General features: G+C 46.2%; 1 protein-coding gene across 1 annotated transcript in view; it reads right to left on the bottom strand.

Annotated features, from left to right (window-relative positions):
* Positions 1-20,057: 20,057 nt before the first annotated feature.
* The window catches only part of LOC141133830 (activated CDC42 kinase 1-like), a 49,374-nt gene continuing 42,525 nt past the window's right edge, over positions 20,058-26,906 (bottom strand). Inside the window, exons 10-12 of the mRNA XM_073623395.1 lie at positions 26,017-26,423; positions 25,032-25,127; positions 20,058-21,264 (exon numbers count right to left, since the gene is read on the bottom strand). Coding sequence (XP_073479496.1) covers positions 21,133-21,264; positions 25,032-25,127; positions 26,017-26,423 — 635 coding nt within the window. The 3' untranslated portion in view covers positions 20,058-21,132. The remainder of the gene's footprint in view (positions 21,265-25,031; positions 25,128-26,016; positions 26,424-26,906) is intronic.

Below are 26,906 nucleotides of genomic sequence, written 5' to 3'. Positions count from 1 at the left end.
TTACTCCCGTTTGCTCATTACTCAAAGACCAGTCCAAGGTATTTGTTTTTTTTGTTATTTATTTGGAACTTGGTTGGGAGAAGGGATGAGTGGGATATTCCAACAAGAACTATTGACAAAGGATGAGGAAATCTCTCACTTGGCCTCACCAGATTGATAGTAGAAGCAGTAATACTGCTTTGACCATAGAGCCACATGTATGGAAGGGTTAAGTCTTTTTGCTCTCACTAGCAACAGACTTGATGCACTAAATTATCCTCAGGACACTCTCTAGCATCCCCTTTACTGACATCCGTCCACTGACCCCTCTAGCTGAAGGGGGCAACCCTCGCTCGACAGGCCCCAAAGACACAGATCTGTACTTACAGTAGGCAGGGTCCCCCCCCCCAAATAAGCACTAGACCCTTATCCAGGCATGCAGCCTGGCAGGTCAGGAAAGGGGGGGATGAGCGAGCGCCCCCTCCTTTGTTTTTTTTTTTAAAGGTTAACTTTTATTATTTTTATAAGCAAATCAATATTGGTTACACAGACGTACACTCACATCAAGCATTTCTTTAGTCATATTACAATACGGTGAACAGGTATATAGGTTTGCATTACACATCAGTATAAATCGTCTTACATCATATTTTGTTGCAGTTAGGGGAGGTTGCACACAGTTACTACAGTATGGTATTCCTACACATCGCTTATAGCTTGTCAAACAGGTGTTACAGTACTCTCTGAGTTTACCCATGAGTTCCACATTTTGAAGAATTTTTTGGGACATCCTCTAGCTTCAAATGTTAGCTTATACAGTGGTATGGCTTGATTGATGAGGGTGAGCCAGAACTTTATAGTCGGAGTAGAGTGGGATTTCCAGTGCATAGTTATTGTTTTTTTGGCGTAGAACAGCACAATCCTTAAAAAGGACTGTGTATTTTTGGATAGGCCCTCATCATCAATGTAGCCCAATAGACATCTAAGAGGATTACAAATATTTGGTATGTTAGCTACAGAGCTGATGAAGGCCTTAACTTCTAAACCAGAACTGCCTTATCGGCGCACATTCCCACATTAAATGGAAGAATGTACCCTCAGCTGCACCGCATCTTAAGCACAAAGGATCTGGCAATTTTTTAAATTTAAATAGCAATTTGGGTGTAAAGTACGCTCTATACAGTAGCTTTGACTGGATCACCCTATCTCTAGAGGAGATGACCGAGGGGACCTGCAAGGGAAGAATCTCCCCCCATATCTCCTCCGTCAACTCAGGTATATCTGCACGCCATGTGTGTTCAACCCTCTCCAATCTGGTAGTGGTGGAGTGAAGCAGAGTTTTATAATAAGATGAAATTAATTTATCGTGAGAGGGATCAGACAGCAGGAGTTCAAGCCTAGAGGATTTCATCTCTATATTTCTTAGCCCAAATTGTGCAGCTGCCGTGTGTCTTATCTGCAGGTATTGGAAGTAGGCCGTCCTTGGGAGCCCAAAATCTCTCTGGAATTCTACAAAAGATCTAAATGTGTTACCCGTAAATAAGTGTGATATTGTTTTCACCCCTTTTTTGGACCAATATCCTCCATCAGTTCTCTGATTAAATTCTGGTAGGGAGGGGTTTCCCCAGAGTGGGGCATTGGGAGAATAAACAGCTTGAGTGCTGATTGGGATTAGTTTGGAAATTTTAAAAATCTGCAAGGTCATAGATAAGATATTTATGCCCTCCCTCCCTCTAAGTGACATGCGATGTATTCGATTTTGGAGAGATTTGTATGAGGTGAGAATGGCCGCTTCAAGTGCAGTAGCTGCAATGTTGGCCTCCGGAAAGAACCACCAGTGAGCATGCATCAATTGCGAGGCAATGTAGTACGTTTGAAGGCATGGCAGTGCCAGGCCCCCTTCCAAAATGGGTAATTGTAAAGTATGTTTCGCAATCTTCACCACCCCTCCTTTCCATAGAAAATTGATAATTATGGAATCTATTTCTTTAAATTTAGCTTTGGTAATATAAATTGGGGAATTACTCAGGATATAAAGGAATCTCGGGAGGTAGATCATCTTGAAAATATTGATTCTTCCTAATAACGTGAGAGGAAGATTGTTCCATGTTTTCAGGGTGGATTTTAATCTAGTGATAAGAGGGTCTAGGTTAATCTTAGTATATGAGGAAATAGGGTGTTCGATCAGAACTCCCAGATATCGAAAGGTAGTTACTATTTGTAATGGACATGCCGGGGGTAATATTATTTGTGACTCCTGGTCAATCTGAAACAAAAGAGATTTATCCCAATTGACCCGGAATCCTGAAAAGTGACCGAAACGCTGGATAATCTCCAACAAGACTGGGAGAGACGACTGAGGGTCCTCGAGATATATCAACATATCGTCTGCATATAAGGAGATTTTTTCTTCTAGACCCCTAGTCGTCAATCCCTTAATCTCCTCACTGGATCTCACCAACGCAGCCAAAGGTTCTATTGCCAGTGCAAATAGTAGTGGTGACAACGGGCATCCCTGCCTTGTTCCTCTCTTTATTTGGAAAGCGTCTGATATAGACATATTAACCCTTAATCTAGCTATGGGTTTGGAATAGAGGAGCTGTACCCATTTTATGAAAACATTGCCAAATCCAAATTTGGCCAGGACTTCAAACAAGTATGGCCATTCGACTGAGTCGAAGGCCTTGTGAGCGTCTAGCGACAAAACCGCTCGAGTGCCGGTTTTGTCGTGTGATGTCTGTAGGTTGGTATATAATCTTCGCAGGTTTATAGAGGTTGATCGTCCAGGCATAAATCCTGTTTGATCCGCCCCTATAATAGATGTGATTACTACGTTTAAGCGCCTGGCAAGTACTTTAGCCAGAATTTTAACGTCTGAGTTGATAAGTGAAATTGGCCGATATGATTCACATAAAAGGTGATCTTTATGGGGCTTGGGAGTTAGAACTATCAATGCTTCTGACATGGATGGTGGTAACTGACCTGTTCTATGGGCATAGTTGTACATCCGCAATAGATGTGGGACTAAAAGATCCCGAAATTGCATATACCACTCGACAGGGAATCCATCGAGGCCCGGGGTCTTGTGTCTGGCAAAAGATTGTATTGCTTCCTCTATTTCTTCCGTCGTTAACGGAGCGTCAAGCTCATCAGCCTGACTCCTCGTCAATTTCGGAAGTGAAACCTCTGATAAATAGTCATCAAATTCTACTATTGTATAGTGAGCTCTGGTGGCGTACAGAGCGGAGTAGAAGGTAACAAACTCCTTCATAATATCTTCACTCTGCTCAACCATCATGCCTGTTTGGGTTTTTATTCTGGGAATGTTACAGGGTTGATAATCAGGCTTGGCCAGATATGCTAGTAGACAGCTATTTTTATCCCCAAATTCAAATATACGTTGATTTTGATATAGTAATTTTTTCTGTGTACGTTCTAGTAGTACCAGGTCTAGTTCTCTAGCCTTATGTCACCAAACAGCATGTGTGTCAGTAGTGGGGTGTGTAGAATATTCTGTTTCCGCTATTCTAAGTTCTCCCTCTGCGTCCACTAACCTGGACTGCGACGCCTTGCGGGCCCCCCCGATGGCAGCTGCAAAAGAGCCACGGGCAGTGGCCTTGAAGGCATCCCAGACCACCGGGACGTCTGCGCTGCGTCTGTTGATCACCCAGTATGATTTCATATCCGCCATACTTTGATCTAATACAGCTTGGTCTGCCAACCATAACGAGCTCAGCCTCCACACCCAATATGAGGAAGATGTATTCAGGGCTAGGTCTACCATCAAAGGCGAATGGTCAGACATAGCCCTAGGTAAATATTTAATACTGGTTACAAGACTGAGTAAGTCAGATGAGACCAGACATAAATCAATTCTTGATAGAGTATTATGAGTGTCAGACTGACATGAGTATTCCCTTATATTTGCATGTTTCCATCTCCAGGCTTCCACCAAATCAAATTGAACCAGAAAGGATCCTAGAGGGGTTGGGGGTAATGTAGCGCATCAAAATCTATCCATAGAATTATCTAGGACTGTGTTGTAATCCCCTGCAATCAATAAAGGGCCTTCAGCAATTTCAAGTATCGTTCCCATCACCTTCTCAAAAAATTTTTTTGTGAAAGGCGGTGGGACATACACATTTGTCACAGTGTAGGGTTTACCCATTAGTTCCATTACCAGGATCACAAAACAGCCATTGGGATCTAGTTTTATGCGTTTAATGGAGATTGGTGCCGATTTGGCAATAATAATAGATGTCCCGCGGGCGTAGGAGGAGTAGGTAGAGTGTAAGGCGTATGCTATTTTAGCTCTTTTAAGGGCCATCACTCTGGAGCCCTGGAGATGGGTCTCCTGGAGAAGGATTACCTGCGGTTTATATCGTGATAAGTAATCAAACATTATTGAGCGTTTTACCTTAGAATTAAGCCCCCTAACATTCCATGATACCAGCCGTAAAGTATTCATTCTTGAATATAAGATATGAGTTTGCAGGACCACCCATCCGAATGGCCCAGAGCCCACCAAGTCATGGGGGCCCGAACTTCCCAATAGGCGGTGACGCAATCTGAAAAACATTTATGCAGAAGTAGAGAAAATAATAACAATAATAATGTGCTTTTTGAAGTATATACCTGAACATCTTGATAGCCTGAAGGGCCTACATACCTGTGAACCAATATTATGAAGTAGCATTTGTGTAGCCTGAACAATGGCGACACTGGAAACATTCCCCAATCCCCCCAACCCACCCTAACCCTCCCGGCTCCCATACCCAAACTCATGAGAGCTTTGATCCCTTAACTGGAACTGTAAAGTAGGGGGTATCTAAACCAGTCTCGTGGTCAATAAACTGCGGGTAGCACAAACAAGGGTGGTTGTGAACGCAAGCAACCACCCATATTCGCTCCTTGGACTAAATAAGCAAGTAATAGCCCGGTCTTCAGGCAATGTCATCCTGTGTAACAGAAGTGTGTTTCTGATTTAGCTTGTGTTGCAATAATGATGGTAGTCAGCCTGACAGGATGACAGCAGTGATTTTCCTTTTCAAGCCTCAGTGGGAACTTCAATCTTCCTGTAACCTGATGATTGCATAGAGGAAATGTTCTGTTCTTGGTATAGGCTCCTATTTTGCTCTGTCGATATTACATGGCAGTAGTGTAAGAATATTAGGAAATGGAGAGTTCTGCTAGTATCTATGTGGTGAAGTAGGGTATATGTTCATCGAGGTGGGGATCTCCGTTGCTGATTTCTCTGATCGAATGGACCCAATGTGTCTGCCCAGTGAGCTGCTTCTTTCGGATCTGTGAAAAAGTGGGCCTTGCCCTGATGGATAACACGTAGGCGCGCCGGGTACAGCATACTATAAGGCAATTGTAAGTCACGTAGGCGCCTTTTAATCACCAAAAAGGTGGCTCGTTGCTTTTGCATGGCTACTGAAAAATCAGGGAAGATGGTTATGCCATTACCATTAAAGAGTATGTTCCCTTTTTCTCTGGCTGCCCTGATGATGGCCTCTCTATCTCTGAAATATAGTAGCTTAATAAGCATAACCCGTGGAGGTGCCCCAGGAGGTAAGGGGCGAAGTGGGACTCTGTGCGCTCTTTCAATGGCAAACATTTTGGAAAACATATTGGCGCCAAAAGTGGATGTCAGCCATTGCTCCATAAACTGCTCTGGTGCTTTACCTTCCGAGCCCTCTGGAAAGCCTAGGAAGTTGAGATTGTTACGTCTCAAACGATCTTTCATATCTGTGATTTTGTCAGATGTGTATTCTTGGGCCTGACGCAGCTCCCTGACTGATCCCTGTAAGGGACGTGTGTCATCCTCCAAATCTCCTATCCGTTGCTCTGCATTTTGCACTCTGTGTCTCAGATTCTGCACATCATGCTTGAGAAATGACAGGTCTGTCTTAATGGAGTCCATCTGAGTGGTCAGAGAGGCATGGCTGTGTTGTATAGCCTCCATTATTTGAGAGAGGGATGGCTCAGCAGGGCCTAGGGCCGCGTCAGCAGTGGGATGGGATGCTGGGTCAGTGTCCTCTAAAGGGGAGAGCAGCAGGGGGTCTTCAGGGCTGCAGGAGGGGGTTCGCTGTAACTCACCCTTCCTTTGATGTTGCTGGGCTGGCAGAGAGGCGGATGGATGGCTGTGCTTCAGAGCATGAGGCCGGCCGGCGCCATTTTGCTGCTGCTGAGACGCCGGTGTCGGCGGATCAAATCCCGGGGCTTCCTCCATGGCTGGGCCGTATTTCACCATCGCGGGTTGCTCTTAGGAGGCTCAGGGGTCTTTGGAGGCTGAGGATGGTGTCGGATGGCGACCGGGCTAGCAGGATGATGATAGGATTGAAGCGGTATGGACGGAGCTCAGGCTTCTCATGTCCTCACATCCCGGAAGTTGGCCACGCCCCCTGAGCGCCCCCTCCTTAACCATACCAGGCCACATGCCCTCAACATGGGGGGGGGGGGTGCTTTGATGGGGCAAGGGCCTCATCCCCACAACCATGGCTGGTGGTTGTGGGGGTCTGCGGGTGAGAGGCTTATCTGTATCTGGAAGCCCCCTTTAACAATTGAATATGTAAGAACCAGTGCACAAAACCACAATATGAGTAAGAGAATAATGAAACTGACGGTAAAATACCCGATGGAGAGCCGCCAACATAGATAGGTCCACTCAGTTCCCCAAAAAATCAAATATTAAATAAAAATATGTGGCGCTATTCCATCAATCAGTAACAAAAAAATGTATGATGAAGTGGGCAGAGTACACTCCACCTCATATACTATATGCCAGGAAAGAGTGAATAATAGCCTAGAAATAAATATCACCATACAAGAGTAGATCAAAAAAGATGCAATTCTGCAATAAGAAAAAATATAAAAATAAAAGAATATAAGCAATTAAATACAAAGTGACTCAGTGCTTGGTGAAATAAACCGGTCACCCCTCATCAGGTGAAAAAATATCTGTGGGTATGAAAAAATGACTTCCCAAATTAAATGCTTACAACCAAAATTCATACACAAGTGATAACCAGTAGCTCACAAGTAATCACTGGAAATAAATTAATTCTAATGCTGATAGTAAAATAAATAAAGTGGCTCTTCAACGTGAGCTGAGAATAAAGAATGATAAAGTGACATATAATGCAGAAAAAATTCTTAAGATCAGCAAAAATTATGTGCATAAAATGCGCAATAATAAATAATTATAAATAAATACCCAAATGAATAGTGCAATCATGCCATAATAAATAAAGTATTAAATAAAGTATTAAATAATGAATTGGTAATTAAGATAAAAAATCGATTGTGATAGGACAGCTAATCCCACCACAGAGATGCTGTCCCAAACGGTGACAATAGTGCAATATAGTCCATACAAAGGTGCAGTAGTGATGGGTGATTTCCACAAAAAGTCTTTAAACACAGTGCAAAAAAGTGTGCAGTGACTGGTAATTTTTCTTCTATGCACGTTCTAGTGCATCTCCCAGGTGTTTCCCCCAGCCTCTCACCTCCAACAGCGGCCCCCAATGGGCCTAGTAGAGCGGGTGGATATTTCTAGGAGAGGATGTGTTTCCTGCAGCGTGTCTTTAAACATCAAATAGGTCTGTCTCTCTGCAGCTCATCCCACAGCTCTCAGCACTCTCAGCGGTCCCAGCAGTTATTAAGAACAAAGGAAAGGTCTCATGGTGTAGTATTAAAAGCCCATTTATTGAAAAAAACGTAGTAACTTACATTAAAATTGACAGCAAACAGCAGATGTCACGTGCTGTGACGCAACGCGTCAGGGTAGGAGGAGTCAGGTGCCGACGCTTCTCGGGGACGGCCGAACCCGGAAGCTTTGTTCACATCTGCTGTTTTCTGTCAATTTTAATGTAAGTTACTACGTTTTTTTCAATAAATGGGCTTTTAATACTACACCATGAGACCTTTCCTTTGTTCTTAATAACTGCTGGGACCGCTGAGAGTGCTGAGAGCTGTGGGATGAGCTGCAGAGAGACAGACCTATTTGATGTTTAAAGACACGCTGCAGGAAACACATCCTCTCCTAGAAATATCCACCCGCTCTACTAGGCCCATTGGGGGCCGCTGTTGGAGGTGAGAGGCTGGGGGAAACACCTGGGAGATGCACTAGAACGTGCATAGAAGAAAAATTACCAGTCACTGCACACTTTTTTGCACTGTGTTTAAAGACTTTTTGTGGAAATCACCCATCACTACTGCACCTTTGTATGGACTATATTGCACTATTGTCACCGTTTGGGACAGCATCTCTGTGGTGGGATTAGCTGTCCTATCACAATCGATTTTTTATCTTAATTACCAATTCATTATTTAATACTTTATTTAATACTTTATTTATTATGGCATGATTGCACTATTCATTTGGGTATTTATTTATAATTATTTATTATTGCGCATTTTATGCACATAATTTTTGCTGATCTTAAGAATTTTTTCTGCATTATATGTCACTTTATTATTCTTTATTCTCAGCTCACGTTGAAGAGCCACTTTATTTATTTTACTATCAGCATTAGAATTAATTTATTTCCAGTGATTACTTGTGAGCTACTGGTTATCACTTGTGTATGAATTTTGGTTGTAAGCATTTAATTTGGGAAGTCATTTTTTCATACCCACAGATATTTTTTCACCTGATGAGGGGTGACCGGTTTATTTCACCAAGCACTGAGTCACTTTGTATTTAATTGCTTATATTCTTTTATTTTTATATTTTTTCTTATTGCAGAATTGCATCTTTTTTGATCTACTCTTGTATGGTGATATTTATTTCTAGGCTATTATTCACTCTTTCCTGGCATATATTATATGAGGTGGAGTGTACTCTGCCCACTTCATCATACATTTTTTTGTTACTGATTGATGGAATAGCGCCACATATTTTTATTTAATATCCCCTTTAACAATTCCTATTATAAAAAAATAGTGTTCCTCCATGTAAATCCATCGCCAATCACGCTGCCCACTGACCCGAAAAAAATAAATAAAAACACTCCTGCCTCCTGGGAGGCCTGCCGCTGAATGTCTCTTCTGCGCTTTGACATTTCTTACATAGGTAAGGGGTGGGGCCAGGGGCGGACTGACCATCGGGCAATTCGGACAGGGACCGAGGGCCCGTGGCCAGTAGGGGGCCCCATGACAGCTTCCACTTCGATCTACCCGTCAATCACAGCTAGCTGACGGGTAGATCGGGTCCCGAATCACTGCTCCCTGGTAAGAGACTGCTGCAGTGTAAGCGAACCTCCCATGATGTGCTCCTCCCCGCCGGCCCCTCCTTCCCTCCCGTCCATCCCAGGTGCTTGTATTTGTCATCACCTCGGACGGACGAGAAGAGAGGAGGGGCCGGCGGGGAGGAGCACATCATGGGAGGTATGTTTACAGCCGCTTCCCGCGCTACTCTGCATCTAGGAAGGAAAGTGCAGAAGCTGCTGCCCTGTCTCCCTCTATGTGCCCAGCATCCTGCTCTCTGCCCAAAAGCCCTGCTGTCTGCCCATACCCTGATGTCTGCCCATACCCTGCTATCTGCCCCATGCCCTGATGTCTGCCCATACCCTGCTATCTGCCCCATGCCCTGATGTCTGCCCATACCCTGCTATCTGCCCCATGCCCTGATGTCTGCCCATACCCTGCTATCTGCCCCATGCCCTGATGTCTGCCCATGCCCTACTCTTTGCTCCATGCCCTGCTGTCTGCCCATGCCCTGCTTTGTGCCCCTATTCCCTGATGTCTGCCCCATGCTCTAATGTTTACCCCATGTCATGCTCTGTGCCCCCTTGCCCTGCTCTGTGCCCCCATGCCCTGCTGTCTACCCTATGTCCTGCTCCGTGCCCCCATGCCCTGCTGTCTGCCACCATGCCCCGCTGTCTACCCCCATGCCTTGCTCTGTGCCCCATGCCCTGCTCTGTGCCCCATGCCCCGCTCTGTGCCCCCATGCCCTGCTCTGTGCCGCCATGCCCCGCTCTGTGCCCCCATGCCCTGCTCTTTGCCCCTATGCCCTGCTCTGTGCCCCCATGCCCTGCTGACTGCCCCATGCACTATAGTCTGCCAATACCGTGCTATCTGCCCCATGACCTGATGTCTGCCCATGCCCTGCTCTGTGCCCCCATGCCCTGCTGTCTGCCCCCTCGCCTTGCTCTTTGCCCCATGCCCTGCTGTCTGCCCATGCCCTGCTCTGTGGCCCCATTCCCTGATGTCTGCCCCATGCTCTGATGTCTACCCCATGTTGTGCTCTGTGCCCCCTTGCCCTGCTCTGTGCCCCATGCCCTGCTGTCTACCCTATGCCCCGCTCCGTGCCCCCATGCCCTGCTGTCTGCCCCCATGCCCCGCTCTGTGTCCCCATGCCCTGCTCTGTTCCCCCATGCCCTGATGTCTGCCCCATGCCCTATAGTCTGCCCATACCCTGCTATCTGCCCCATGCCCTGATGTCTGCCCACGCCCTGCTCTGTGCCCCCATGCCTTGCTCTTTGCCCCATGCCCTGCTGTCTGCCCATGCCCTGCTCTGTGGCCCCATTCCCTGATGTCTGCCCCATGCTCTGATGTCTACCCCATGTTGTGCTCTGTGCCCCCTTGCCCTGCTCTGTGCCCCATGCCCTGCTATCTACCCTATGCCCCGCTCCGTGCCCCCATGCCCTGCTGTCTGCCCCATGCCCCGCTCTGTGTCCCCATGCCCTGCTCTGTGCCCCCATGCCCTGATGTCTGCCCCATGCCCTATAGTCTGCCCATACCCTGCTATCTGCCCCATGCCCTGCTGTCTGCCCCATGCCCTGCTGTGTAACCCCATTCTCTGATGTCTGCGCCATGCTCTTATGTCTACCCCATGCCATGCTCCGTGCCCCCTTGCCCTGCTCCGTGCCCCCATGCCCCGCTGTCTGCCCCCATGCCCTGCTCTGTGCCCTGATGTCTGCCTCATGCCCCATAGTCTGCCCATACCCTGCTATCTGCCCTATGCCCTGCTCTGTGCCCCCATGCCTTGCTCTTTGCCCAATGCCCTGCTGTCTGCCCCATGCCCTGCTCTGTGCCCCCATTCCCTGATGTCTGCCCCATGCACTGCTCTGTGCCCCCTTGCCCTGCTGTCTACCCTATGCCCTGCTCTGTGCCCCCATGCCCTGCTGTCTGCCTCTATGCCCCGCTGTGTGCCCCCATGCCCTGCTCTGTGCCCCCATGCCCTGCTCTGTGCCCCCATGCCCTGATGTCTGCCCCATGCTCTGATGTCTACCCCATGCCATGCTCTGTGCCCCCTTGCCCTGTGTCCCCATGCCCTACTGTCTACCCTATGCCCTGCTCCGTGCCCCCCTGCCCTGCTGTCTGCCCCCATGCCCTGCTTTGTGCCCCCATGCCCTGGTCTGTGCCCCCATGCCCTGATGTGTGTGCCCCCATGCCTTGGTCTGTGCCCCCATGCCCTGATGCCTGCCCCACACACTGCTCGGTGCCCCATGGCCTGCTGTCTGCCCCATGCCCATGCTCTGATGTGTGCCCCCATGCCCTGCTGCCTGCCCCCATTCCCTGTTGCCTGCCCCCATGACCTGCTGCCTGCCCCCATTATGTGCCCTGTGATGTGTCCCATGACCTACTGTGTGCCCCGTGATATGCCCTACTGTGTGCCCCATGATGTGCTCTACTGTGTGCCCTTGTGGTGTGCCCCATGTTGTGTCCTACTGTGTGCCCCACCTTGTGCCCAATTCCCTCTTGTGGGCCTTGTGATGTGCCCTGAGCCCTACTGTATGCCCCATGATGTGCCCTGTACCCTGCTGTGTGCCATATGATGTGCCCTGCTGTGTGCCCCTTGATGCATCATTCAGTGCCCCATAGTGTGCTTTTCTGTGTGCACCATACAGTGCCCTATATGTGCCCTCTTGCTTCATGCAATATACCCTGCTGTACCCCATAATGTATCCTCTTGCCCCCACGTAATATGTCCTGCTATGCCTCATAATGTGCCCTGCTGTGCCCCATAATATGAGATTGTATCCCTCCTAATGTGCTCTGCTGTGCCCCTTAATGTGCCCTCATGCCCCCATGTAATATGCCCTGCTGTGTCCTATTATGTGCCCTCTTGTCCGCATGTAATATGCCCTGCTATGCCTCATAATGTGCCCTGCTGTGCCCCATAATATGAGAATGTATCCCTCCTAATGTGCTCTGTTGTGCCCCATAATGTGCCCTCATGCCTCTATGTAATATACTCTGCTGTACCCCATAATGTGCCCTCCTGCCCCATGTAATGTTCCATGCTGTGCCCCTCTGTCTCCCCATATGTAATGTGCCCTATAATGTTCCCTGCTGCCCCCCCCCCGTAATGTGTCCTACTGTTCCTCCCCCACCTGTAATGTTCCCTGGTGTGCCCCATAATGTGCCCTGCTGCTATCCATGTAGTGTGCCCTCCTACCGTCCACACACACATATTGTGCCCTCCTGACCCCCTGTGCTATGACCTGCTGACTATACTTTGCCATGGTTCCTCCATGCTCTACCCTGCTGCCCCCTGTGTACTGTGCTTGGTTGACATCCAATGCTCTGCCCTTCTGCCCCCTGTGCACTGTTTATCTCAGGTTCAACCCAGAATTGAGGCGTCCACGCAGTGCAAGATGGAGGGTGGGGCTTTGTGTGGATGTGGCTTGAGTGTGGGCAGGGACACAGGGGGCCCCATGATCTCCTGTTGCCCGGGGGCCCCATGGCTTGTCAGTCCGCCCCTGGGTGGCGCCACCTGGCTATGTCACCCGGAGACATCGCCCCCTTCTGACGTCACATGCCCAGCATGCACCAGCCTGTGACATCAGAATGGGGCAGTGCCACCGGGTGACACAGCCAGGTGGCCCCGCCCCTTACCTATGTAAGAAATGTCAAAGTGCAGAAGAGACATTCGGCAGAAGGCCTCCCAGGAGGCAGAGCGTTTTTTAATTTTTTTAAAAAATTTTTTATTTTTTGGGTCGGCGAGCGGTGTGATTGATGTTGGATTTACGAGGGACACTATTTTTCATTTTTCAATAGTAGGAATTGTCAAAAACTTGTCTCTTGTTTTTATTACTTTTGACACTTTTTGGTGAATGGATTACTATGTACCCGATACTCATTCACATGGGAGGGGCTTCCAGATTCCGATAAGCCCCCCGCCCGCAGACCCCCACAACCAGTGGCCACGGTTGTGGGGATGAGGCCCTTGTCCCCATCAACATGGGGACAAGGTGCTTAGGGGTGAGTAGGCAGAGCCCCTCTGCCCCAAAGCACCCACCCTCCCATGTGGAGGGCAGGTGGCCTGGTATGGTTCAGGAGGTGGGGGCGTTTTTAATATTTTATTGTTCAGCTGACGGCAGGGAAACCAATTGACAGCTGATGACTCATCGGTTATTAAGGACGCCACGGCCTGCTTCCCGACCCCGCTCCTTAACAGCCAGCTTACACTGTGCCCTGATTGGGCAAAGCTTTGCCCAATCAGGACACAGAATGCACTGTGCAGCGCTCAGTGCATTGTGGGGTGTTTGTCGGGGGGAATACCTGGCGAACACCCTGCAAAATCAGGTGTTCAGCGAATAGCCGAACAGGCAAATGTTCAGCCCCGGACTCATGCTCAGGCCGACCTGTTCGCCCATCCTTACTTGCAAGATCATCCTCCTATAGCAAGCCACTGATCATGTGGTGAAATAATTCTGACAATTGCCAATTTGCTGGGCTTTGGCAGGATTATCAGGATTATCAGAATAGGAGGAAAAAGGGTTTGCATTAGCAACATTTTAGGACAAATGACTGCTCTGTGCATGGGAGGGGGAGAAAGAAGAGGAAAATGCCTGCTCTGCACATGAGATGAGGAGGAAGAAGAGGAAAATTAATGCTCTGCACATGGGATGAGGAGGAAGAAGAGGAAAATGCCTGCTCTGCACATGGGATGAGGAGGAAGAAGAGGAAAATGCCTGCTCTGCACATGGGAGTAGGAGAAAGAAGAGGCAAATGACTGCTCTGCACATGGGATGAGGAGGAAGAAGAGGAAAATTAATGCTCTGCACATGGGATGAGGAGGAAGAAGCGGAAAATGACTGCTCTGCACATGGGATGAGGAGGAAGAAGAGGAAAATGCCTGCTCTGCACATGGGATGAGGAGGAAGAAGAGGAAAATGCCTGCTCTGCACATGGGATGAGGAGGAAGAAGAGGAAAATGCCTGCTCTGCACATGAGATGAGGAGGAAGAAGAGGAAAATTAATGCTCTGCACATGGGATGAGGAGGAAGAAGAGGAAAATGACTGCTCTGCACATGGGATGAGGAGGAAGAAGAGGAAAATGCCTGCTCTGCACATGGGATGAGGAGGAAGAAGAGGAAAATGACTGCTCTGCACATGGGATGAGGAGGAAGAAGAGGAAAATTAATGCTCTGCACATGGGATGAGGAGGAAGAAGAGGAAAATGACTGCTCTGCACATGGGATGAGGAGGAAGAAGAGGAAAATGCCTGCTCTGCACATGGGATGAGGAGGAAGAAGAGGAAAATTAATGCTCTGCACATGGGATGAGGAGAAAGAAGAGGAAAATGCCTGCTCTGCACATGGGATGAGGAGGAAGAAGAGGAAAATGTCTGCTCTGCACATGGGATGAGGAGGAAGAAGAGGAAAATGACTGCTCTGCACATGGGATGAGGAGGAAGAAGAGGAAAATGCCTGCTCTGCGCATGGGATGAGGAGGAAGAAGAGGAAAATGCCTGCTCTGCACATGGTATGAGGAGGAAGAAGAGGAAAATGCCTGCTCTGCACATGGTATGAGGAGGAAGAAGAGGAAAATGCCTGCTCTGCGTATTGGAGTAGGAGAAAGAAGAGAAAAATGACTGCTCTGCACATGGGATGAGGAAGAAGAGGAAAATGAATGCTCTGCGCAATTGAAGTAGGAGGAAGAAGAGGATAAGTATTGCTCTGTGCATGGAAAGAGGAGGAAGAAGAGGAAAATGACTGCTCTGCGCCAGTGGCGTCTCCAGCTTTCAAATTTAGGGGGGGCACATGGGGGGACAGGGACAAAAGTAGGGGGCAACTATAAAATGCATATATATATTGCATATATATATATATATATATATATATATATATATATATATATATATATCCTGGGGCCCTTTACTACGACCCCACAACGGGCCCTTTCACATGTTCTGCAGTGAGCTCCCTTCCTACTGTATTGGGGTCCCCCAGGGTGGCAGAAAACAAGATATATATGTCACCAGCATATCAAGAAAATATAAGGATCCAAAGCAGTGGGAGAACTATCAGGGTTGCAAAGGTTGTCTTGCCTCCGGGCCCTGGTGTTCTGCCACTGTGGGGTTCCCCAGCCTCCTCTTGCTGTCCTGCCCCTGCTATTGACAGCTCTGGTCTGGCATCTCTTGGAATTTACAGGCTGGTCCTCCTGTCCTAAGGATGGGAGAAATCAGTCTGTTTTTTCAGTAACTGAAAGTCCTGGTGGAGTCCTTCCTGCAACTCGCTCTTCTCCCTGCCAATGAGGATGCAGGTGAAGGAGCAGATCAGGCGGCCGTGGTTGTGTGAACGCTCGCATTATGCAGTGTCAGCGAGCAGGGGAGGGGGGAGGAATCACCCGCAGGAGCTGACTGGGGACTCTCTCCCTCTTGTAAAAAAAAAAAAAAAAAATTTTTTTTTTTTTTTGGGGGGGCACATGGTGGGGCACAGCATAATGTTGGGGGGTCAGGGCCCCCTCTGGCCCCCCCCTAGGGTCGCCATTGCTCTGCGCATGGGAAGAGAAGGAAGAAGAGGAAAATGACTGCTCTGAGCATGGGATGAGGAAGAAGAGGAAAATGAATGCTCTGCGCAATGGAAGTAGGAGGAAGAAGAGGATAAGTATTGCTCTGTGCATGGAAAGAGGAGGAAGAAGAGGAAAATGACTGCTCTGCGCATGGAAGTAGGGGGAAGAAGAGGAAAATGACTGCTCTGTGCATGAGATGAGGAGGAAGAAGAGGAAAATGACTGCTCTGTGCATGAGATGAGGAGGAAGAAGAGGAAAATGACTGCTCTGTGCAGGGTCGTCTTTAATATTGATTGGACCCTGGGCAAACATTTTCTTGCCCCCCCCCCATACAATTTCAATCTCCACCTGCTCTGAGACATACAATAAATAGCAGCTAGACTTAAAATCAGTTTACTGTATCAGATCAGGCAGTGATTGCGATTGGTTGCAATAGGTTACAGTGTATCATTACCGCTTACTGACTGGTTCCTAGATGTTACAGCACACACATTACGGATCACTAATTAGTTGCTAGAGATTACAGCCCATGATTTCTGCTTGTTGGTTGGTTGCTAGAGATTACTGGACATCAATACTGCTCACTGATTGGTTTCTAGAGGTTAAAGCACATCATCTCCTCACTGCAGGGGGCATGATATACATATGAATTCCGCCTTTATTTACATATATATATGCCGTTGGATGCAGCTATTTACATATTAATGCTGCCACTACTTACATATTATTGCCGGTTATTTACATGTAAACACAGGGTCTGCAGGTGAGTCATTTGTACAAAACAATAGAGCAGAGCTGGGCAGCATTAGTACCAGCACTTCACACTGAGATATCAGGACAAAGCACAGGACTAAAACTTCAAGGGGCAAGGGAATTTGAACTGGGATAGTTGGCAAGTATGAGGCAGATGCTTTGGGCCCCACAACAATGGCAGGGCCCAGGGCAGCTGCCCCTTTTGCCCTGCCTTAAAGACGGCCCTTGCTCTGTGCATGGGATGAGGAGGAAGAAGAGGAAAATGAATGCTATGCGCATGGGAGGAGGATGAAGAAGAGGAAAATCACTGCTCTGCATGTGCGAGGAGGAGAAAGAAGAAGAGGAAGTCTTTGTCAGCCACTCAACTACCTCCTGTGCATGCTTTTGATGTATGCCACTTGCACTCTGAGACAGAAAAGGCAGACGTGCCTTGCCTCTTGATGGCGGGGCTGATCACCGCTTTGTCCTGCAGAACTTGCTCACCCACTACTACCTCTGGGTGCAGAACCTCTGCCTCTCCCTTTAGGCCTCTCTGACACATTTAATTAAGGGGCTCGCATACATTTAATGACAGCTATGGCAATAAGGTAAATAAATCTGTGTTGCTTCTGTGTGGATTACTTTGTCACACAAGTATGTGATGATATGTTGCAAACAAAGAGCAGCTTTTCTGGTGACAGCAACAAGAGTACCTTGCACACCCTAAAATGAAAAAAAAGGCCCTAGGATACAGCTAAGTCAACGAAATCATTGTTCCAACACAACTACTTACCTTGTCATGCTAAATTGCAACATGCCCTTAATGATCTTATCTAAATTAATTTGTCAGGGAAAAAAATCTCTCTGTGCCAACGCAAAACGAATTAAGCACCGATCTGTTGGGGGAACCGGCCATGTAGACTTTTTCTGACTATTACCTAGCTACAAAATTCACGCAACTAATGCCCTGTACACGCGAGCGGACTTTTCGACCGGACCGGTCCGACGGACTGAAACCGGTGGACAATCCGACCGTGTGTGTGCTTCATTGGACCTTCAGCGGACTGTTTCTGTCGAAAATCTGAAGGACTTTAGATTTGGAACATGTTTCAAATCTTTACGGACCCAACTCTGCCGGACCCAGTTCTTATCGAAAAATCCGCTCGTCTGTATGCTAGTCGGACGCAAACCGACGCTAGAGCAGCTATTGGCTACTGGCTATGAACTTCCTTGTTTTAGTCCAGTCGCACGTCATCACGTACAAATGCGTCAAACTTTGGTGTGATCGTGTGTAGGCAAGTCCGTTCGTTCGAACGTCCGTCGGAAGTCCGTCAAAAGTCAGTCGAAAGTCCATCGGAACGACTGTCGGACCTTTGTTGCCGAAACAACCGTGTACACGGCATTAGAGAATGGTTTCAACCCACTCCCAATACACGATGGGGAATTATAGAATCATCTTACATCCCGGGACACTCTTTATTCACCTGGTTAACTAGTGTACCCCAAAGAGCTCAAATTTCGTAATTTATATCCCAGACCATGTTTGCAGCGGTACGAGCCTGAAACACATTAGTCCAGCAGACTCATTCATACTCAAATACATCTACTCTTAAAATACCTATCTCAGCTTTACACCATATTCATAGGCGTGTGCAGCCTATTGCATTAGGGTGTGCACCCCAAAGTTCAAACACACATGCGTATATATATATATATATATATATATATATATATATATATATATATATATATATATACACACACACACACACTCACACACACACTAAATTAACAAAAGTATTGGGACGTCTGCCTTTACACACACATGAACTGTAATGATATCCCAGTCTAATGCCCCGTACACACGGTCGGACTTTGTTCGGACATTCCGACAACAAAATCCTAGGTTTTTTTCCGACGGATGTTGGCTCAAACTTGTCTTGCATACACACGGTCACACAAAGTTGTCGGAAAATCCGATCGTTCTGAACGCGGTGACGTAAAACACGTACGTCGGGACTATAAACGGGGCAGTGGCCAATAGCTTTCATCTCTTTATTTATTCTGAGCATGCGTGGCACTTTGTCCGTCGGATTTGTCTACACACAATCGGAATTTACGCGAACGGATTTTGTTGTCGGAAAATTTTAGAGCCAGCTCTCAAACTTTGTGTGTCGGAAATTCTAATGGAAAAAGTCCGATGGAGCCCACACACGGTCGGAATTTCCGACAACACGCTCCGATCGGACATTTTCCATCGGAAAATCCGACCGTGTGTACGGGGCATTAGTCTGTAGGTTTCAATATTGAGTTGGTCCACCTTTTGCAGCTATAACAGCTTCAACTCTTCTGGGAAGGCCGTCCACAAGGTTTAGGAGTGTGTCTATGGGAATGTTTGACCATTCTTCCAGAAGCGCATCTGTAAGGTCAGGTACTGATGTTGGATTAGAAGGCCTGGCTCGCAGTCTCCACTCTAATATGAAGGTCAGTCAAGTTCCTCCACCCCAAACTCGCTCATCCATGTCTTTATGGACTTTGCTTTGTGCACTGGTCCAAATCATTTGGTGGAGGAGGGGGTTATAGTGTGGGGTTGTTTTTCAGAGGTTGGGCTTGGCCCCTTAGTTCCAGTGAAGGGAACTCTTAAGGCGTCAGCGTACCAAGACAATTTGGACAATTTCATGATCCCAACTTTGTGGGAAAAGTTTGGGGAAGGCCCCTTCCTGTTCCAACATGACTGCGCACCAGTGCACAAAGCAAGGTCCATAAAGACATAGATGAGGGAGTTTGGGGTGGAGGAACTTGACTGGCCTGCACAGAGTCCTGACCTCAACCCGATAGAACACCTTTGGGATGAATTAGAGCAGAGACTGTGAGCCAGGCCAACATCAATGCCTGACCTGACAAATGCATATATATATATATATATATATATATATATATATATATATACACATATGTGTGAAATAAAAGAGAAAACTACTCCAATACACCCTGAGAAATGGAAGTTTGGCAGCAAGACTTTCCAGGGGACACCTTCTCCATACCATAACTGCCCTTTAAGCCCCCCCCCACCATAACTGCCCTTTAGGCCCCCCAACCTATTCTGTTTGCTTCCATGCGTACAGCTGGTGGGTTTGAAGCCCTGCTCTGCAACCCCCTGGTCCACTGAATGGAGCACTGACTGCTCTATTTAGTCTGGAGTTACTTACACCACAAGACCTTGTATGGACTTTGTATGGACTTTGTGATTAGAGGTCAAGGCTCCAAAAGTCCAGCTGAACACCTGAGGCTTATGAGGACCCCTAAATAGAACATGCATCGGGTGACTTAAGCCCCCCTGCTCAGGTCACCTGATGCATGTTCTATTGGGGGGGGTCCTCTCTTCACCCCCAGTAGGATGACCTCTTCCAACTCCTGACCTAAACAGGTTTACACTTGTTACTTGTATTCAGGATCCAATCACCTGCACCATTGTTGGATATTATGAGACAGCACCCACCCAGTCGCATGCGGTCTAACTGTGTACAGATCCACTTTATAAGCTATCACTCAGGTATTCAGGCATTCTTTTTGAATAATACACCTCCAGCCAGAACCCAAATTCTTCTTCTTTTACTTAAAGATACGTTAATACAGCTTCTAAAGCACAGCATTGAAGTAATGTACATAAGAAACTTCATATACACAGTCCAGAAACCAATATCCATTGGCATCACAGAGAAGAACTGTTCCCACGTGTCTTGGGTTAGATCAAGTGCAGGAAGGTTCATCCTAGGGGAAGCCTTAAGCCGGAGGGTCCCTAATTCAAATTTTGTGTTGACAACCAAGCTATAGCCAGCCTGAGTATTGTCTGTTTAAATTATTCCCTAAGCCCAAGGATATTGTCTGATTCTGCATACTACTGTAGAGCGTTCTTCAGTAGGCAGAGCAAGAAGATACAATGGATTAGGATATATTTTTTCCATATTGGCCAATCATCGAGGGGTTTAAACCAGTGATGTGGGCTGGGAAAAGTAATACATATTTGGGGAGACCTTCTAGAAAGGTTATTTTCTCCTGGGCTGCTTCCTATAGAGTATGTACTTCTGAAAAGGTTCTTTTCCTCACAGACTTTGTCTGAAGGTAATGTAGAATGTGAAGATCTTTCCTTCCTAGGCCTGCTGTCTGGGGAGTCCTTCTGCGTGGGATGGGTATAGTTGCTGAGAGGTTCAGTACATGACTTTATGTCCCTGTCTCTGGGAGAGAAATTCTAGCCCAAAGAAGAGTCCTGTTCAGGCAAAACTGTGGGAGAGGTCCTACCTATTGGCCTACTGAATGTACACTAGACTGTGGCAGAGGCATAAAGAGTTCTAACCTGACCTATAGAAAAGGTTAAAAGATACCACTAAGCAGAGGGATTTTTTTGTTGCTGTTTTTTGGCATTTTGTGCCCCAAATCCTCTCCCCTTGTGCAACCGAGCCAATAAAATAACAAAAAGCAGATCAATGGAGTGGAGGAATCTCTCTGTCACTGTTGTCTGGGTGCAGCTAAAAGGCAAATCACCAGGAGGAAGGTAAAAGATTCTGTTAAAAAACAGCAACTCTCAATGCGGTGGCTGGTGGGTGATTGAAGGCATGTCCCCTGGCACCATCCTAGGCAGGCAGAAATTCTCCTTGAAGGGAGGAATCTTCATTAATTCTCTTTAGTAAGGTTTCCTGTGTATACGATATGAAAGGAAGCAGCATCCAGGTTCCAGTTGAACTTCTCCAGGATTTGGCGGCACTCCTCCTTACTGTGCCGGGTCAAGTTGTACAGATGAACTACCTGGAAAGAGAAGAAAGTACTCCATGACACACAGAGAGAGAAGACCCTTACATTGAGAAATTGGTGTCACCCCTAATTCATATGGATGTAGGGTTCATGAGATTGGGGTGGGGGGGTTTGTTTGTTTTGTTTTTCAAATTATTGTGCTTATCTTCAAGGCTTTGATCAGTTTCATTACTACAAGGATTATTGTCAACTTTTTAGGAGATTTCTTACCTGTTTTCCTCTGTCTCTTTCCTCTCTATCCTTCTACTTTTCTGTTTTTTTTTGTTTTTTTTAGTTTTGGATGGTGTGTGGAAGAGTTGGAACCCTCATTCCAATTCTTTTTCTGCCTTTGTCATGCTTCTTTGTCTTTACTTCTGGCAGGATTTAAGGAACCAGGACCCCATCCTGCCTTCACCCTCCATTATGGTTATCCCCCAAAGGGGTCTTCAGGAATAGGACTCTGTCCCTGGCAGTCTATGGCCATGGACCTGTGTAGCACGCTGCGGCTAACAGAATGTGATGCATCATTTAAAAGCAAATATTTCTGTGCGCTTAGTCCAGTAGGGAAATGCTACACTTAATATCTCAGATACAGGAAGATATAACTTGTTGTTTGTCCCCTGTAGACTGTTTGCAGACAAAACGCATTGGGAAGGGCAAGCGGTCTATGATGTCATCATGCCAGCTGGTGTACAACGGCAATTCGTTTTTATGCTTTTATATACCTTGTGATACTTGTGAGCATAAAATATATGCAATAAATTGGATGTTTTGGTGATACTACTCTATGGTCCTTTGTTGTTCTCTTCCCATTATCCCTGAGGAGAGCTGTTGACCCATGGTACTCAGTGAAGGTTTGGAATTGACCTAAAAGTACCAATGTGCCCTGGGGTGACCTTGTGTGGGTGTTCAAGTACTACCGATCTATTTTGTTTAGAGATCATTGAGATCTGGTGAGGAGTTGACACTTTTGTTGTGAGGTGGCCCAGGAACACTGCCTGCTGGATTTATGTGCCTAATATATGCATGGATATTTTCTTGGCCTTTGGGGTCCTGATTTTGACACTGGAAGTTGACTTATGTTATTGTTTACAATTTTTTGCACTTATTTTTTCACCAAGACACCCCTTTTTCATTAATCATTGCTTTATACAGTTTTGGTTTGTGAGGAAGTCATATTTATGTATACTGTATAGGGTTTTGCACCTTTTTTTATATTATTAATGATGCATCGTGTGCAAAGGTGAGTTCCCATGCAAGATCTGATGCCCAAAACGATATTATGGGTCAGCCCAACATCTTTCTGAGGAGGAGTCAAGAGATGGTCCTCCAAGACTCAACCATATCAAAAGCTGCAAAAGGATTACCACTCTGTGGCACAATCCAGATCTGTCTGAGTTCTTCATGATCCCAGACAGTGAGGTGTGGAGTTCTAGGGGGATATTTTACTTGTCCCATATTATCAGTAATGGAAAACTGAAGAGCTTTGACAGGTTGAAATCTGAGTTTATGCTTCCAAACCAATTATTCTTCAGATACCTACAGCTTTGCCACGCCTTTCGATCGCAATTTCCCTCAGATGATCTCGTCTCAGTTAATAATCCTCTCATGGAATCAATAAAATACCCAGACCCCAAAAAATTGATCTCTCAATTCTACCTTATGCTGACAACACCGTCAGCAACCAGAACAGCATATGCACTGAAACCTAGGTGGGAGAGGGAGGTGGAGGTGGGCAATATGGAAGATGATGAATGGAGTGATGCTCTTGAGGCCTACAAATTGGTATCCCCTAAACTATCGGACCGGTTGACTCAGATTTTCATATTGCATAGATCCTACCTCACACCATTCAGAATTTCTAGATATAAACAGAATCAGTCTGCAACATGTAAGATGTGTAATCAAGCAGTGGGCACTTTCTTTCACTTAATATGGCATTGCCCGCAGATTCAGGCTTTTTGGACCCAGGTGGTAAGATTCCTGCATGACACAATGGGCTCTCCTGTCACCTTACAGCCCAAACTATGCATTTTAGGAATTTTCCCAGATACAGAGATAAACAAATTCCAAAAGATATTTCTTCATGAAACACTCTTCTCTGCAAGGAAGGTCATAGCTAGACTTTGGATGAGGCCTGATCCTCCAGAGCTCACACACTGGATTGCACAAGTAAATACAGTACTACCCTATAAGAAAATCACATATGCACATAGAGGGTGCCCTACAAAGTATGAAAAAATCTGGGACAAGTGTCTCAAAACACCTGAAACCTATATATGATATTGTAAATTAAAAAGAGTGTTACAATAGGATGCGCAGACCAATAACCTTTTGTAACCTTAATGTATCTTAATAATTATAATCTGGGGGAAGACATAGCGAATTGCCTGTTACCCTGTTTCCCCGAAAATAAGACCTAGGGTGATTGTCGGTGATGGCTGCAATATAAGCCCTACCCCCCAAATAAGCTGTAGTTAAAGTCTTTGTAGGTCTTATTTTCAGGGTAGGGCTTATTTTTGGGGAAACATGGTAGGGTTTATTTGGGGGGTAGGGCTTATATTGCAGCCATCACCGACAGTCACGCTAGGTCTTATTTTCGGGGAAACAGGGTATTATACATTGTATTACTTGAAGTTTTTGATACAAGAAATGTATGGATGTATATGTGCTTAATATATAATTTCAATAAAAAACGTGTTTAAGGAAAAAAAAAAGCTGCAAAAGGAGCCGCAGTAACTATGGTAGTACTTTGACAGAAGAATATTTCTGAGAAAATAACCTCTACACAAAACGTAGGCTTCCCTTGGTACATAGAAGAAATCCATTATCTAAGGAAACTAGAAAAAAATTAAGCTAGCTGGAAGTGGAAGGGGTTATATTGCGGATGTCCCTGCAGCTTTCCTTTTTTTTTTCCAGTGTCCAATCACCTGAAAGTATCTGCATATAACCCAGGGTCGAAGACTAAAGATCCTGTATACTATAAAAAAAAAAAAATAAACACCCCCTTTTTAATATTTTATATAAAGTAATGTCCTGGAAGTTCATGGTGGTGGTGCTTACATCTTATCTCCAAACCACACAGTATGGCGGAGGGCTGTACCAGCCAGCAAGAAGTTTATCAGGCAAACAGTCTTCCTGACAAGAGTTTTTTGAATACCGAACTTCTCTAAAAATTCCTAATTATCTTTCATAGATCTTCAGCTCCCATCTGAGATAGTTTCCACTGCTAACCTCTTATTATGAAAATGCCACCTTCCAGGCTGTTATTCTGGCTTCAATCAACTGACCTGGACCAAGTACAAAGGTGAGTGAAAATGACTTTCCTGATCTCAATGCTTGTTGTAGGTCAGTGATGCAGAAAGTATTGTAGCCAGCCCAGAAACTAGTATTGTCAGGAGGTTCTCAGTGGCCATTAGAAGGAGGTCTGCAATGGCCACCTGGGGATATCGCTAAAGATTGTACTCAAACCTCCAAACTGTTTCGGCTCTAGACAATCCGAATCTTTGGGTACCTAAAATCAGGGTCAGGTAATTAAGGGTGTGACGTTGTCTAGATATTTGGTTGATAATGTGTATGGTGTGAAGCTCACCCCCATCCCTGATGTTATGGTGCTACAATTGACCTCAGTAATTAAATGAAATGGGTTCATGCCCAATAACGTTGTCATCACACAGCTATGTGCAGAACACTATGGATGAAGATAAGACATTTGTCGGCGACCCCCAATTCACATTTATCTCTGATATTAGCAGTTTGTTGGTTTATTAAGAAACTGTCACCTTTAAGTGCTGGACGGCCCGTGTCACGTCTCCTCCGAAGAAAAGCAGCGCTTCCTGGCATTTTTCTGGTGTCACGCCATGGACCTGCTCCTCCACCTGCAGCAAAGTAGATCATAGACATTAGATGTCTGCATCAGCCTGGATTCAGTGATGCCTTGTTTATATTAAAGTGTACCTGTTGATATTAAAGTGTACCTGTCATGAAAGGAACACAGAGGATGCTGTTCTGGGTCAGTGGCCAAGAAGCAGCCATGAATGAATTCACTTCACTTTTGATCTGATGATTCCACACATAGAATTGGTTGGATTATTTGTGGGTCTGTCAGCATCGAATGTGGACTGGCGATGGTGCCCTATACAGGTCCTATAAATGGGTCCACATTTTGATGATGTAGCGCACTCATATGGCCATGCCCCATGTTCATACACTAGGAAAACACCTATTACTCTATTCAAAAGGGAATGCAGGACCATTTTAGCAGCCTAAGCCAGTCTAACTATGGATCAGCAAAGAATGAAGAACATCCACAGATAAGGCTAACCTGGGCCAAATCCCATCTCCTATACAACATTCCACTCTTTACTACTCACAAAGTACTGAAGTCAGAGGATCACCAATACACCCAATCATTTAGATGAAGGAATCAATAATGGGGTTACATCTAAAGAGGAAGACAAAATCCATGAAGACCTACTCCATGTAGATTGGCTGGAGAGAGGCAGTGGTGCCCCTCTGCTCCATCTCTCTGTCCACTTTTAAGGTCTCACAGAGAGAATGTCCTGGTTCTGATCTCCTCCAGTCACATGTCTGACAGAAGACTATGAGGAGCCAGGGCATCAGGAGAGATGGAGGGGTGCTTGCCACTAGAACCCCAGAATGGCAAAACGAATTAAACTTCATCCCTCAACCAAAATCCCTCCTCCCGGCCACCCAAAATGTTTGCACAATTTCTTTATTAACATGTAGACCACTCGGTGTCCTCACCTCTCTGATCCTTCTCTGCAGTTCACTGTGTGTTATCTTGCTGCTGCATCTTCGAGATGTAGCTATTTGTGAAGGTCGACGGACAATCGGGTTCTCTCCTGGACCCAAGGCTGTGATAGACGAAACTTTATCTCTCCTGTTAAAGCTCGAGGACCGTCTAGGGCAATTCGCGGTGGTGGGCACAGCCAGAAACTGATCCTTGGAGGATGCTGTTTTGGGAGGAGCTGAACAGTGGGGAGTATCCACTAAATGCGGCGGTGGCTGATCGCTCCTTCTTCTCATAGAAGAACTACGGGTCATAGGTGCTAGGCAATCCATATCTTGCCTACATGGCTCACGTGTGAGCAGCCCACGAGGCTTGCTATTTATCTCCCAGTCAGAGATGTTTTCCATACTTTTAGACATACCTGTAGGTGCAATTCACAAGAATGTGAGAGGAAGGACAATAGAAGAATGACAGAAAAAAAAGACCAAAGTGAATAGAATTAATGATGATGGTTGGTAATATGAAAATGTGTCATGTATTTGAACTTTTCAGGAGCATTTAATGCTTCTGTTCAATGGCAACGGCTGGTCCCTATCCAGCATCCTGGTTTTGGCTGGGCTGCACTCTTCCTGTCTGACTTTCCACCTGCAAGGTGATTGTAGACACAGCCTCTTGGTGGAGACCAACCTGTTTATAGCCTGCCAAACCCTCAGTGTCATGTTTGTGATAGTTTTTGCATTTGTGCCTCAAGCTCCCTGTTTGCCTACCTTGTTCCCATGCTCTAACCTTTGCCATTGTTTGATCCCCATCCTGCCAGCTAGTTTGGATTCCCTTGATATCAACCTCAGATTGGACTTTGGATTACTCTCTGAACTCTGCCTGTCTATTGACCACGAAATTGACC

This window comes from Aquarana catesbeiana, linkage group LG03 (genome assembly GCF_042186555.1).
Source record: "Aquarana catesbeiana isolate 2022-GZ linkage group LG03, ASM4218655v1, whole genome shotgun sequence".
NCBI lineage: Eukaryota > Metazoa > Chordata > Amphibia > Anura > Ranidae > Aquarana > Aquarana catesbeiana.
The sequence above is the reverse complement of the archived record's forward strand: the minus strand, read 5'-3'. Positions and strand labels throughout refer to the sequence as shown.